Raw genomic sequence first — 15495 nt, forward strand, 5'->3', positions numbered from 1 at the left:
TTACACTAAATCCTAACCATTTAATTTTGTGTCTTGTTTGTGCCGGATTTAGAGGATGTATCAAACATTACCAGCCCTATTTGTCACTAATCCCAGTTAAAACCTGTTTGAGATTCACACTCCATAATTATTGTCACTAATCCCAGTTAAAACCTGTTTGAGATTCACACTCCATAATTAAGTAGCACTTATGTACCGCATAGATTCAATAGATCGAAGTGACAGGTACATGTTTGTTTTATACAAAAGCAAAATGGGCAATTGTTACCAATTTCCACAGATCATTTCCCTTTAAGATTCATCAGGGGCCCTAGTCTTCTCAAATAAGTTTCACAAGCTGTCTTTGATTCATCCAGTGTGCCATTCATGAGTGAGAGCTTGCAATTTCAGTTTGATGACATGATCTTCAAGTCCAACTGAGCTCCCAGCAATCACATTTTCAACTCCTAAAGAAAATTCTTAGCAAAAACTTAGCAGCCCCTTTAAGGAGAGTAGAGAGCTTATCTTTGTTTTGTCTAATCAAGTAGGTAATAAATGACTTCAGCCAAAGGGCATTAAATAATAACTTTGGCACAGGGGCACATAACAAGAAGCATAACAAGATACTACATTACATTCCAAGGAAACCGATGAATTTATGAATAAAATGTCAATCAAAAGAAACAAGACTAAAAGGCTGGCATAAACTGGGCACCCTAGTCAATAAGATTTACACGCATTTATTTTCATACAAAGAAAAATCCACTATCTACAAGTAGAAAGGCTCAGTCCAAAATCAGGTATATTTACCCTCACTCACACGGCTCATCTCAAGTATAGTCGTGACAAAATCAGTTGTATTTCTCCACATGCATGAAGCACTGTACTTGCCAACCCATCCGTTGATCTTCCAAAAACAGATGCCTAGTTAGTGATGGGTGCAATGATACAGCAAAAGCAGTTGCAGCAGGGGCAAATCACACACTATGCAGAGTCTATTGCTTCAACCTGTTGTCGAGCCAGGTATTTCTCCCTTCGCTCTTTCTGAAAATGATAACAGTAACAGGGATAAAAAAAAAAAAAAAAAAAAAAAAAAAAAAAAAAAAGGAGTGCAATAAGAAAAAAATTAAAAGATTGAGGATTCGTATCCGAACAGACATGAAAGACATACCCATTCATCTATTACAAGCCCTTCCCCGACAACCCGAGGTCCGGTGTCCGCAGGAGGTTTCTTGCGTGCTTCAAGTGCAGCCTCGGCTTCAGCTAATTGACGCTTCAGTTTTTCCAAAGCCTATGGAAAGGGGGGAAACACACACAATGTTACCATGGGACATTTGTTCACAACAGATACAGAAATTATAAAAACTAACTTACTGGACTCGCACGCTCCACGTCTAAAAATACAACCCGCATGATTCGCTCAACAGTTACTTGATCCTTTTGTTCATCAAACTGTGATAAAAAGTTAAATGAAAAATATTAGGTTAGCACCAGCAAATATCCTGAAAGCCAAAAATACAAAAGTTTATTTAGCATGCTAATAGGTTAAATCCTACTACTCAAACTGGCTGAAATAATATTTGATCCTTTTGTTCATTGAACTGTATGCTAAAAGGTCACACTGCCTAAAGGTAATAAAAGAAATTAAACTAGTACCACTGCTAAATTTATCCAATTGAAAATGTAGAATTTACAGATGCCATGAGTTCCATATAGAAGAGCAATCAACACAGTGCATAAAGGAGGATCCACAAAGGGTCATTAAAACAAATGACAATTTGGAAAACTGTATTAGCAGTTGCATCCACGAAGAACATATGATTCAGCAGAAATGAACCTTTGCTTGATTTTCCATTTAATAATGATACATTTTAAAGTGCAAAGCTTTCCAGAAGTGAATATTCAAATATGCAAATCTCGCTTAAGCAACATAAATCCACAAACAAGTCGAGAAGTTAGCAATATTGCAACCAGAGGCCATACATCTTACCAGCTCAGGTACATATTCCATTCCTCCTTTCACCTTCAGACTCATGATCTTGAACTTAATCTTGCTCTTCTGGTCCAATTGTTTTTCGTTGTTCTCAGTATGCTCCACAAACTTGAAAACTGTCCATTCAGATTCAGAAGAGAGGAAGTCAGAAAGATAATAAATTGGCAAGTTCAAGACATAGATAAAAACTAAACCCCACTTTCCCCTCCCAATACAAAAGTGAAATCCCAACATCCTAAGCACAATAGAGTAGTACCAGTTGCAATAATACTTTCTCCAGGAGCAAGGATACCGCCAGGAGGACGCATATAACAGCTCTTTGGTGCTGTAGTTTGAAACTAAAGCAGGGCAAACAAACACATTAGGTGGATCTCTGAAATGCAGAATCGTTCGGCATTTAAAGTAGATAAAAATCAAATAATACAAACCATCACCAACCAATGAAGTGAATCGTGAAACAACGTCAAAAGAGACAAGAACAGAGAAGAAACCAAATACCTTAAAAGCTACATGAGACCTGCTAGTGTTCTTCAACCTGATCGCGCTCTTAACCTGTTTACCCGGCTCATCTTCACAATGCACAAAACACACACACATATATATAAGGCAATGAGAATGAAGCTAATAGAAAGCACTTATCGTCTTTTCTTATTACTTTTAGCCTTACCCTGTAATTTTCTAGTTAAGCTAAAAAAATTGTCTTAAATTTTCTCTGTGACTAAACAGTGGTCCGGATTACGGCGACCAAATATATGAAAAACAATACTCTAATCCGCAATCTATAAATTTCGCGAATCACGCAACACCAACTTCTTGGGATTGACCAAAAAGGTCAAACTCAAGAGCTTGAAGAAACGGCGACATACTTGGGAAGTAGAGGTTGTTGGCAGGGTCGAGCCTGAGCCTACGCCGAGGCGGCAGCAGCGATCGCGCCACGGACGACACCGTTTTGGAGGACGGCCTCGAATTGGGGCCCTCCATGTGTCGGTTGCTCTGGCTCCCGAGGTTACTATGAGTGAGGTTCTGCGTGGACGACGTGGACGACGACGTATTCCCCGATTGCCAAAACGTGCAGAGCCGGAAGAGTTTCATGTCGGAGTGTGATTTGTGGTGGTGGTCCGCTACGGCCATGGTCTCGCCGCAACCTAGCACGTGGCAAGCTGCTATTGGTGGAGGTTGGTTTTACAGCACGAAAAAATAGATTCTCTCAATTTTTCCTCCCTGAGTAAGCTTTTCGCCGATCGTGGACTCGAAGTTAAAGACGGAAATGGAGAAGTGGCAGAGTTAAGCTTAAGCACAAAGAAGCCGGACTTTGGGGGTGGATTCTACTGGAATTGACTCTTGTTTGACGTCCGTGCGCTTGCCTTCCTGTCTGATCGGGGTATCATTTAACATGCCGCGGTTCCAGATTGTGCTTTGGGACTTGGAAGTCATTAAGTTAGTTATTAAGGTCGAATAATTGATATATGTGCATTCATCGAGCCGCACATGCGCGGAGGCTGCATGAAACACGATGCGGTAAAGTTACGGACTCTCGTATAGGCGCGTCTAGACAACATCCAGCCAGTGTGCCCGACGTCAATGGAATTTAAGCTGCACCGAGATATCACGCGCTATTCTCGGAGCGTGAAAGACATCGTTACGGCAATCATGCTAATTTATTGAGGAGTAGATGGATTGGGTTGAAGATGGAACGGCATTCTTTCTTCCTTCATCCGAAGGGCAGGGGTTTTAATGATGTTTTTGCAGATTAGGTGCGGTGTGCTGTACGACATTTACAGTGGTCGGTCAGGTTTGTTGGTATGGTTTGGTTGGGAAGGTGGGAATTAATTAGGTGAATCAATGACATTCCCTGTAATCAGTGGATTTGAAACGAATCGGGGCCCGAATGGGGTTAAAAAAAGAATTTTTTTTTTTTAAAAAAAAAACAACGTGGCAGGGCAAAATTAGGTTGAGAAGTCAAACTTGCAATGTACTTTGAGAAACTTGGCACAAAAAAGGTTGCTTTGAAAAATGGAAGGTGATAAGCAATGAAAGCGACATTAATGGTGTCTGGAATAGACCATTAATCCAGCTTTATATATGTCATCTATTAGGATCGTTTTCAATTGGGTATGAATACGTGGCAGTTTCTAGTCCAATAGAAGGCATGACATTGTTAAACTATTATACTTTAGTCTTTACCCAAAAAGGATTAATTACATTTCGGGAGTTTCCTTATAACGTGGTGGCACATAAATTGAACTTTGCTGTGAGTGTAGACGTGCATGCCACCATTCCAATTGACACAAATTCCATACCCAAACTATGTAACTCATAGATTTTCTTTTTCTTTTTCTTTTGGGTTAAATACATTACTCATACTTGATTTTTCAACCTTTTTAAATTTTGTACCTGAGTTCTCATTTGTTTTATAGGTAGTACATGAGTTTAGGAGTAAAAACTACTTTAGTACTTTTATTACATTTTCTGTTCAAATTGAGCCACTCTCTTGGCTAAAATAGTGGTGGCTAGCCACCCCATGGTGGCCCCCCTCTTCTTTTTCTTTTTTCTTTTTTATTTTTTTATATAGTGTCACGTGTCAGGCCATTAATATTTGAACGAAAAATGTAATAGAAGTACCAAAGTCATTTTTACCTCTAAACTCATATCACCTATGAAACAAATGAAAAACCGGATACTAAATTTAAAAAATATGAAAACTCAAGTATCAATAAGGCATTAAACCTTTTTCTTTTTTTCAATAATGAGGATAAATTTTGTAGGCAAGGATGGTATTAGGAGGTTAGGTTAGCTAGGGGTGGTTCGGTCACTCCAAAAGTCTAATTAGAGATGGTCGAACCGACCCCACTGGAACACCCTAATCTGTTAGGTGGGGTTCCGTTTGGACGAGGTAGTTGCAGATTGTATCGTTCGGTATATCCATCCAGACAAGCTATGTCATAAAGAATTAGTATGTCTTGTTCGCAAATTACGTCCAAACAACTAAACAAGATGTTAGTAGAAGAATGAAAATGAAGTTTAAATGGAACAATAGGGTTTGAAGGGTATTTTAAAGAGTTAAAGAAAAGTAAAAAGCCTGATGAATAGATTTAATATTAATGCTGAGAGTATGGAGTCAAATGAATCATTTTTGGAATATAAGGCCAAGTTGTAAGTATAAATCTATTGACGTTGCACTATTTTACAAAAGCATGTAATAGATGATTTCATTGAGCTCCTAATATTTACATGAGCATGATTATAGTTCAAATATTTTTCAATGCGTACATTTTCAGGAAAAATGACTCATGAAAAGTTGAGGTTTAAAAGGAAAGCAAATTTTGCAAAAAGTGTAATGTTATGACAATGCATGTGAAATGTTCTGTTAAAATAATGCATGTGAAAGCCCAAAGGTTTAAGAGGATTATACGCCTAATACCTCGAAGTTATGAATAAGGAAATAAAGTTGCCTAATAACTCAGTAATTAAGTAGGGTTATGCACTTAATACATTGAAGCTATAAGGGGAATAAGATAGTAGTAACCGGTCAGTTAATTGGGAATGCACTCAACAAACTCCAGAGGTCAAGTGGGGGAGCATGGATACGCCTATCAATAAGAAAAGAAAAGTACGAGAATGTGAGAGGATTAAAACATGTGAATGATAATGCATGAACATATTAATATTATGTAAAGTATGAGATATGTTATGCTTTAATTGTTGTTTTCATTATCATGTTATGAAATGTTTTTATTGTTCTATATTGTGGGATGCGGGGGAAAATAAGAGAACTTATATATATATGTACAAACTTCTCGATGCAAATGGATATTTTAAACATTTGATGGCAACCTTAATTTGTTTTGAAAATTATGTGAAGTATCAGCTATTATAAACACTAGAATTAGAGGTATTTTCAAAAGGAGAACTCACTTTACAAATTGTCGGTTTACTTAAATTTGCTGAGCCGTAGACATGACTTTTTGAGAAGGCTTGACTTATGATAAGTAATTAGTTTATAGTGTTTTGTTGTGCCATCTTTCGGCAACAATTTTAGATATGCATATAAAGTTTGTAATAACAATGTTAATGTTTATATAGGTGAAGTTTATTTAGAAGCCCTCGTATATTTATTGGGATGAGTTTGTGGCGTCAAAAGAATAAAAAGAAAAACATCTTGGTGGGTTGTCGATGTTTTCTCTTTGTTTTCACACGAACATCCAACGTGGCAAAACCCTCCAAAACTAGGCATCAAAAAATTTGTGTGGAAGAGAAACAAATGATGAGTGAGAGAGAGAGAGAGAGAGAGAGAGAGAGAGAGAGAGAGAGAGAGAGGACATGGGATCATTTAACAACTAGGGAAGAATAATGGAAGTCCAAAAAAAAAGGGAATAGAATCCTCTTCATTTCAAATTATTATCCAATTTTTTGTTAGGATTTAAAGAATGTGCATTTGATAGTATACATGGCGTTAATGTTGGCACATTTTTAAAAAAATTAAGGGAAAATTACATTTTACCCCTTGAAGGATATACATATGTGCATTTTTGGCATCCAATGTTAAAAAATCAACGATAGAGCCCCCTCCCCCCACAATATATCTCACATTAACAAAAAATATCATCCGTCCATGTTGTCCGTCACTTTGAATGGAAATCAAGTCACGTGCACGACATATGACCTTTTTTTACCAAAACTTTCGAAAATGCCCACAGGGTGTAAAGTGTAAAAGAAAATAAGAATTATTTTATTTTATTTTTTAAAAAAAAAACAAAAAACAAAAAAAAAACAAAAAGCTTAAATGCAAAATTTAAAATTTAAAATTTAAAAAACTAGAAATAATTGAAACTTTTTTAAATTTTTTCTTTTTTTTAAAAAAAGAAGGATGGTCGGTGCCACCCCTTTGGGCAAAATGGGGGTGGCTGAAACCACCCCCAAGGACCAAACCCTAAACCTTGTGGGGGTGGTTCAAGGGCCATGGGGGCGGTCAAACCACTCCCAGACCGGCCATGGGAGTGGCTCAAGCGACCCCTCTTTTTTCTTTTTTCTTTTTTTCAAATGTTTTTTTTTTCTTTTTGTAAATTTTTTTTTATTTTTTAGTTTTTAATTAGGCAAGGGACAAGTGTCGATTTTTATGGACAGTGACGTGAACTTCCGTCAATTTTTGAATAGAAGTATCATATTTGTCTTTAATTATAAACGAGATACCATATATAATACGAAATGAAGCATATGGTGCAAAAAATAAAGTATTTAAAACACATGGGGTCAAAGTATTTAACCCTATTTTTTTTTTATTTAAGGTTTTTTTTTTTTTTTAAAAAAAAAAGTATATTCTTTTGCTATGACACTTTACCTTTTGAGGGCATTTTCAAAAGTAAAAGAGAGTCATGTGCCATGCATACAACCTGATTTCCGTCCAAGTGACGGACAATATGGAGGTATGGTATTTTTTACCAACATGAGATAGATTGGGGGGGTTTAATGTCAATTTTTGAACATTGAATATCAAAACGCAAACGGGTAGATACTTCATGGGGTAAAATATAATTTTCTCAAAATTTAAATGATATGAAACCATATACACAGTTTGATGCACTAATTTAAAATTGTAATTGTGAAATAAATACTATCTATTTTTTCTTTAAAAAAAAAAATTGTAACACTTATGCGGTAGTTTTTTAAGATAACAGATTTAATTATACTTTCTCTTTTTTTAAAAAAAAACTTGAAATTAAATCTAAATCATTGAAAAAATTATAATATAAGTGCTGCAGCTTATTTTTGGCTTTTCCTTTTTTTTTTTTTTTTTTAAGCTTTTAGTACCTAAACTTAATCCTTTTTGGTGTAGCTATCAGCTAGCTATAGGTTTTTAGGTCATTAGGCATATGTTGAAAGTTAGAGAACACCGGAAAAAAAAAAAAAGATAAAGGGATTAGGATCTTTCCTACAATTTCAAGGAAATTCTAGATTTCAAAATTACATGAATTTTGGCCGTTCCTTATATCGAGCGGTTTGAAAAAATCTCTCTCCCAAAATAGTTTTTCTTCACTTTTGAAGAGAGATTTTTTTTAAAAAAATAAATAAAATAAAACATTTTCGCTTGAAGCTTTTTTATAATATAAAGTGTAAGAACTTATTAAAAATATACTTAATTCTCATTAGTAACGTATTATATTTTTAACAAGTAGCATTTTTCAAATTGTTTGATGCAAAAAATGGCCCGAGTTTGTAGGCAATATTCCTTAAAAAAAAAAAAAGGGTGAGAAAATGTTAACCAACAAAGCTGACCACTACAGTACTTTTCTCAAATCATATTTCCATGCATATTTTTCAAATCATTTTTGTTGTCAGACAGCAAACAGAAAGTTGTGTTCATTTCACATTGTAATAAACTTTAATTATCGGTATAAAAATAAGATATGAAACGTTTACATTCTATATAATTTTTGTATAATTTTAACAATTTTTTTTTAAAAAAATTAACTCTTAAATATGTATAACACACATGTAAAAAAATAAATTCAATAATCAATTTGAAAAAAAAAAAATTATTAGAGTTACAAAAATTATAAACATATCATATCTTATATAAAAGTGGCACCATCAACCACTGCAGGATCTATGAATCTATGCTTGTAACTGCCCTCAAAATGGGACGGAACTAGAATTTTCAATGATAATGAATGAACAAATTAATTTTTAGTTGGAATTAAGTTTAATTTTTAAACCTAAATGTATATATCTTTAATTTTTTCCGTTCCAGAAGTAGATAAGCAAATGGGCTACCAGCCTACCATCGCCTTATGCTTGTGAGTCTATGACAGCTCTCTATAGAGTATATCTGTAAGTTGTCCATTCCATAAACAAGGACATGGGGGAAAATAAAATAATAAAAATAAAAATAAATAAATAAAACGGGTGCAAAAATAGGTCAATATAATTACACATTAAACGTAAACCTTGAATGACACTCACAAAGGTTAATAGGTCTATTTTTCTAGGCACAACGTTTATAGGTCTAGCAAAGTAGTATTGCTAATTAATTGCTGCGGCGCCGGCAAACATATCTGAACTTCTTTTCCACAACTCTCCATATATAATATTTCCCAGAACAATAATAATTAAATAACTAACTGGGTCCCCAGTAAATCAAGTGAAAGAGGTTCTCAGCCTTCTCTTTCCTCCTCCTCCGCCTCTTCTCATCAGAGTTCATCCTCTGTTCCTGGCCCTGACTCACGCTCCCACCCATGCCGCGCCACACATGATTGTTTCCCTTATCGTTTACAGATTCTGCCACAGCATTTCTCTTCTGCTGCATGCTCTTCAATGCCATCTCCAACTTGCACGCCCTCTTATTACCACTCATCTTCTCTGTCTGACTGTCTCTGTCTCTGTCTCTGTCTCTGTTTCTGGTACGTTTTTGAAAATTTACAGAGCGGTAGAGAAGGAAATAAATTTGTCAGTCAGCAAATGTTGTGTAGCTAGCTGAGTAAAGATTGACAGGTTAGTCCATGATTATATATACTGGGGAAGCAATAAAGTGGGCAAGAAAAAATGAATCTTTTGGAGGTTTACGGGGTGAACTGGTTTTGTGAGAAACCGGGTTTGAGTAGCTCCCAGATTTGTGGCACTGGTTTTCCAAATTCCAGGGGTGCTTTGCTTTGCTTTGCTTAATTGGTTTCTTTAATTAATTTAAGCACGTGGGAAAGAGGCCGTTGATTTGGTAACAGTCACTTTAAGCTAAAGAACACGGTTATTGACTTTTGTGTCAAAGTTGGTCTTCAATTAAAGGAAAAAAAAATAACACAGACAGGCCACTTAGTTTTGTTGTCTGTGGGAAATATCACACATGTCCTCAAAGTTTTTGTGTAATACCAAGATTTAAGGAGATTTTTAGGGGTATTGGTTAAGTCGGTAACAATAGGAGTACTTTCTAATCGAAAAAGTTGATTAAATTGATTAATTAACTCACTTTATACCGATAAGAATAAATTTTGATTACTTCGATTAAGTCAATTAGTTGTAAGCTTTTTATATTGGGCCAAACTTATTTTTATAGGTAAAAATTAGTTGTTTTAAGGCCAATTTTTTTTTTTAAAAAAAAACAAATATTTATTGTACATATTTTTGGACTAAACGGGTTATGACAATTTGGTTTGGTTTGATTAACCGACAAAATAAAAATTTTACTGTCTATTAGACCGAACTGATGTTGAAACAATTTTTTTTAACTACTGACCGCTGAAAGTCAATAGCCGTGAAACAAATATTCTACCCACCCTTAAAGGTTTTTCAACATGAATAATGATTCAATGCCACCTAAATATACAACTTTTCACCACCTTGCCTATGTGGCAAGGTGGTCCCCCACTACTTTTTGAATTTTTTTATTTTTTAAAAATAAATTAAGGTGAGGGACCACCTTGCCACATAGACAAGGTGGTGAAAATTTGTATATTTAAATGGTAGTGAATCATTACTCTTTCAACATAGATCATTAAGTACTCACGTTTGGAACCTCAAGAGAGATATGTATGCTCCCACCCTTCTAAGATTAGCAGTCAATAATATTATGTTTGCAGGGAAGGTGTCATTTTTCTAAAAAGGGAAATTGTTCAAAAGTATCTGAATTTTACTTTTGTGACAAATAAGAGTTCAAGTTTCTAATTTTGTTGAATTTTTGCCTTTGTGACAAACTGACAGTCTGAGACAGGTAAGTCATTCCCTTAAAAGAACAAGTCATTTTCTTTCGCATATGTGATATGCGAGCAGTATGAATTAAAAACTTTTTTTTTATTTTTTTATTTTTATAATTGAATGGGAAAAATGTTAAAAAAAATTGTAGAGGATGGTCAAGCCATTCCTAGTATATTTTTTTTTTTTTTGAATTTTTTATCTTATAAATAATATTTTTGTCATTTTAAATTATAGAATGGAAACATTGCAACTCCAATGATAAATTGGATGGACATTACAAAAATTAAAACATTAGAGGGGACGTTATAAAAAGAATGATAGTTAGAGGAGATACATGTAGTCCCCCGCCCCCCGCCCTCCCAAAAAAAAAAATTAACATTCTCTTATTTATTTATTTTTGAATAAACATTGTACTGATTTCATTCATAATTCGGAAAACAACAAGAGCATAAAGTCCTTAAAGAATCAGAGTACATAACTATGATATTACAATCTCTCTAATACTCTTCGGGTAGCAATCAAGCCAAACTCAATCTATAGCCATATGGATCCTCGTTTTTGCAAGCAAATGCGCCGCAGAGTACGGTCCCCTTAGCGTATGACAAATCTTTAAAGTTCAAAAAAATCGGAGAATTGAACTTTGTGAATATCAGCTACAGTGTGTCAATACTTGCACCAATTTAAACACGGTTTGTTGATAGTATATATTAACCACTTTGAAGGAATCTCCTTTTAAGATAATACTGTCTGGCCCTCTGGTTTTACAAAATTCAATTGCATTCAAAGCCACCATGCATTCCCAAAATATGTTAATAAGTTGTAAAAAAAAAAAAAAAAAAAAAAAAAAAAAAAAAAAAAAAAAAAAAAATTAAAGACCAATTATAAGTCAATATTTTTCTTATTTGTATTATATTCAAACGGCTACTTCGGAAAGTCCAAGGGTATACCAGCCCCAGGCTAATAATATAAAATTGGCTATTTCCTTTATTCTAAAATTTTAGTAAAAGATTAAAAATAAAAAATGGGTGGGAAGCTAGAAGCTAAGAAAAAAAGTGCGACGAAAGAAGCACATATTTTCACGCATAATTGGGATTACATCATGCTTAAAATAAATAAATAAATCTTAAAACTTGATAGTGCTAGGATAGGACCACAGCAGCTCAAGCCCATGACTTTTCTGATCGACTCCACCTTTGACCGTTTGATCATCTTATCAGAAACTGCAGAAGATGCACATGGCAGAGAATATTCCGGCTTGATAATACGAATTAGTGATGTTAACGTTCTTCTTGTTACGTCTCATTTTTGCCCATCACCAGAATTTTGGCTCTGCACTCACGGAAGCAGACGGGGCTGATGCTAGCAACTTCAGGACAAGGTCAATTTGAAGGGGAAGGAGGGTTATGGGTCTACAAACTCTGAAAAAATAATCCAATTAAAATTAAGGTTTAAATCATAACTCTTATTACATAAGGGGATCTGGCTTCCATGCGGTAGTTTTTTAAACTACCGCATGGTGTTTTGTTTTCCACTTAAAAAAATTTGCAAAACTTTTAATAAATTTAAAAATTATAAAAATAATAATAATTAAAAACCAAAAATATTAAAAAATAAAAAAATAAAAAAAATTAAGGGGTGGCCGGCCACCCCATTATTGGCTAAGGGGGTGGTCCGGCCACCCCCAAAAGACCAAAAAACAAAACAAACAAAAAAAGTTAAGGGTTTGGGAGGTGGTCAGACCACCCCCAAAGGCATTGAGCCACCCCCAGATCAGCCGTATGGGGTGGTCGAAACCACCCCCAAAAGACTTAAAAACCAAAAAAAATAAAAAAATAAAAGTTTGAGTTTTGGGGGATGGCCGGATCACCCCCAAAGGCCTTGGGGGTGGCTCATCCACCCCCAGATCGGCCGTAGGAGGTGGTCCGGCCACCCCCCAAAACCTAAACCCTTTTTTTTTTTTTTTTTTTTGGGCTTTTTGGGGGTGGCTGGACCACCCCCAAGGGCCTGGGGGTGATTTCGACCACCCCATACGGCCGAACCACCCCCAAGGCCTTTGAGGGTGGTCCGACCACCCCCCCAATCCCTAACTTTTTTTTTGTTTTGTTTTTTGGCATTTCGGGGGTGGCCGGAGCACCCCCAAAGCCGACTGGGGTGGACGAGATCGGCCAAGCGGGTGGCTCCAGCCACCCCCTTGGGCAACGCCGGCCACCCCTTAATTTTTTTTTTTTTTGTTTTAATATTTTTTGTTTTTAATTATTATTATTTTTATAATTTTTAAATTTATTAAAAGTTTTGCAAAATTTTTTAAGTAGAAAACGGTATCGTTTTCTACTACAGTTAAACTACCGCATGGAAGCCGGATCCTAGATAAGGTAGGTGTATTGTCCCTTTTATGATAATAATGGATTTATTGTCCTTATTAAGAAAATAAATAGACTTGCTCATAAAATAGTATTTTCAGTATTTTTTTTATAATAAAAAATTAAATTCTTAATTATCAAAATAAATAAATAAAGCCAAATAAGTGCACAACAAGTGGCACTGTGGCAGTGACCGATAAACAAACCAAGTTTTTAGATTTTGCTACTCTATGTATCAAGTTACTACTTATTTCAAAAGAGTTCATTTAATTAATGCCGAAGTAAGTCTATGAGAAAAAGGTATATCCAATGCACAATAATTCAATCTAGATTTTATAGACCGATCATATAGGAGCTTATTTATAGGCTAAGAGATGGAATCAGACTTGGATTAGGTCTTTTACTCCAACTTGACCTAGGAGTGTTAAGAGTTTGATATAAACCGAGAAGCCTATCCCAATCCAACTAGGAGTAGGACAGTTAATCGGATTCTTCAATGAGTCCTAATTGGACCTGGATTGTGACTCACACCCCAATTTGACTTGGAATAAGATTTTAATCTAGATTTTATGAGATGAGACCTAGTTCCGAAATTTTAGGGGTTGAGACCCAGTTGTATCCTTATGTGGATCAATGAGTAAACATACTTGACATCTTTTATGATGATACCGATATCTAAGTTCTCTGGACATGCTTGTCTCGATTCTTAGCTAGAGAAGTTGAATATTGGTTTCAGGATATTTCGAGTGTCTTGGCTAAAGGCCCACAATTCTCCTTGGACCGGTACTAACTTAGAGGCCCATGATTTTTCATATAGGTCAGATAGAATGAGATTATTCCCAACACCTCCCCCAATGCATCACAATTTCAAAAGACCAAAAAAAAAAAAGGATTTCTGTTAAAATTTCTCTCTTGTTTCATAATGTTTGTTAATGAGTATATTATGGGATCCAATCCAAATCTCTAATAAATAATAATACAAATTAAATTATTTAATTAAATTTTCATAATCATTATTTTGATACTATATTAATAATCAATTACCTCAGATTAGACCAACAATTATTAGAAAAATTAAATCCATAAAAGATTATATAATTAGGTATCTAATTCTTCAATATGTTCTTCGGTCAAAACTTAATTATTTCTTCTTCAATAACATCTTTTACTCTCAATTTTTATTTTCATCTAAAACTCATTGTTCCATGATCAATGGACTATCTATGTTGTACCATGCATCAAGATTAATTCCCCTTTTTTTTTTCTTTTTTTTTAAGTTTAAAAGTTAAATACAACTAATTAAGCTCCAATTGGGTGTCTATAAACTACTCAAATATATTCTAGCTAGTAACATGAAAGAGAAGAGTTTGTGACGATCGAACCAAGATTCAAAATTTGGCGAAATATATATATATACAAGAAATTTAGGGCATCAGTTAGGGCCCCAACAGCTCAAGTACATGACTTTTCTTAAAGACTCTTCAGATTGCTTCAGCTTCTGATCATGATCAGACGTGGCAGAAGAAGACTGAGAGGCGAGTTTCTTGGCCTGACAGTAGGATCTGATGTTGTTCTTGGCATGCTGCTGAAGTGACCGTAGAGGATAGTTCCACCGGCAAATCCCTTGGTCTTTCAAGGCCTCCACTGCTCCAATACTTGCCGCCACCATCCAAGCTCTGCACGTTGCAATATTACTCATACTTCTTTAATTTTCACTTTGAATTGGATCGGAATTGGAAAGAGTTTAGTAGATCGATATCAAAGAGTTTCTCGTTTTGATGGTGTTGGATGCGAGGAAGGGTCTTCCTTTATACCACAAGAGTAAAACTAGAGGCAGTTTTGGCAGCAGTTTGGGAGATCAGAAGCATGGTATTCGGTTTCCAAAACCACCGGCTTTAGATCGATCATATACCATGAACCAGGACGCCTAGAGAGAACCCTGAATTGCTAATAAAGTAACCTGCTAAACGACAAGTGGGTGGGACTAAATAGATAAAGAAACCAATGAATGTGGGGTACTTGCTTTTGATCGTGACTTTTTTCTTCTTCTTTTTTAATCGAATAAGGAAAAACGATCATAGGGGAAGATGGACCTTACCACTTTTGATTCAAAAAAAAAAAAAAAAAAGAGTAGATGATCCTATAAATGAAAAGGAGGTGGGCTCCCTAACATTAGACCCGAACAAACTAAAACAGTGCAAAAATAATTATAAAGGGTAAGAAATACGTCAAACAAGTGACCCGGTCCTCTCAATAGGCAGCACAAGGCGGTTTCAGAAGCTAAAAAAGCACAGATTAAGGCAAACTCTTCTGTACCCCCACTTGGGAATAGCAACAAACACCAAAAAGTAGCTGAAGCAGTAAAAGTTGTTAGAGCCCAAATCTAAGACTATAAAAAAGAGAGACACCAACACAAATTTAAAAACAAGACTCTCCCCTAAAGGGAGACTAAAACCCAAGCAATATTGTTGGTACAGTTTC

General features: G+C 35.3%; 2 protein-coding genes across 3 annotated transcripts; both read right to left on the reverse strand.

Annotated features, from left to right (window-relative positions):
- Nucleotides 1–583: 583 nt before the first annotated feature.
- Nucleotides 584–3620, reverse strand: LOC133875869 (vesicle-associated protein 4-1-like). 2 transcript variants are annotated; one of them, XM_062314124.1, is made up of 7 exons: nt 2839–3416; nt 2471–2541; nt 2229–2310; nt 1970–2088; nt 1354–1431; nt 1151–1270; nt 584–1023 (listed from the first exon to the last, which is right to left on the reverse strand). In XM_062314124.1, exons 1-7 carry the CDS (start codon nt 3101–3103, stop codon nt 964–966), a joined length of 795 nt encoding a protein of 264 aa, XP_062170108.1. In that variant the 5' UTR covers nt 3104–3416; the 3' UTR covers nt 584–963. The 2 variants fall into 2 exon arrangements, 1 of the variants encoding a protein (XP_062170108.1); XR_009901504.1 differs by lacking the exon at nt 584–1023 and having other exon boundaries at nt 1228–1270; nt 1963–2088; nt 2839–3620.
- Nucleotides 3621–14397: 10777 nt separating this feature from the next.
- Nucleotides 14398–14968, reverse strand: LOC133875801 (uncharacterized). Its single transcript, XM_062314036.1, has one exon. The coding sequence runs from the start codon at nt 14711–14713 to the stop codon at nt 14447–14449; it is 267 nt and encodes an 88-aa protein (XP_062170020.1). The 5' UTR covers nt 14714–14968; the 3' UTR covers nt 14398–14446.
- Nucleotides 14969–15495: the final 527 nt, after the last annotated feature.

This window comes from Alnus glutinosa, chromosome 8 (assembly GCF_958979055.1).
Source record: "Alnus glutinosa chromosome 8, dhAlnGlut1.1, whole genome shotgun sequence".
Lineage (NCBI taxonomy): Eukaryota > Viridiplantae > Streptophyta > Magnoliopsida > Fagales > Betulaceae > Alnus > Alnus glutinosa.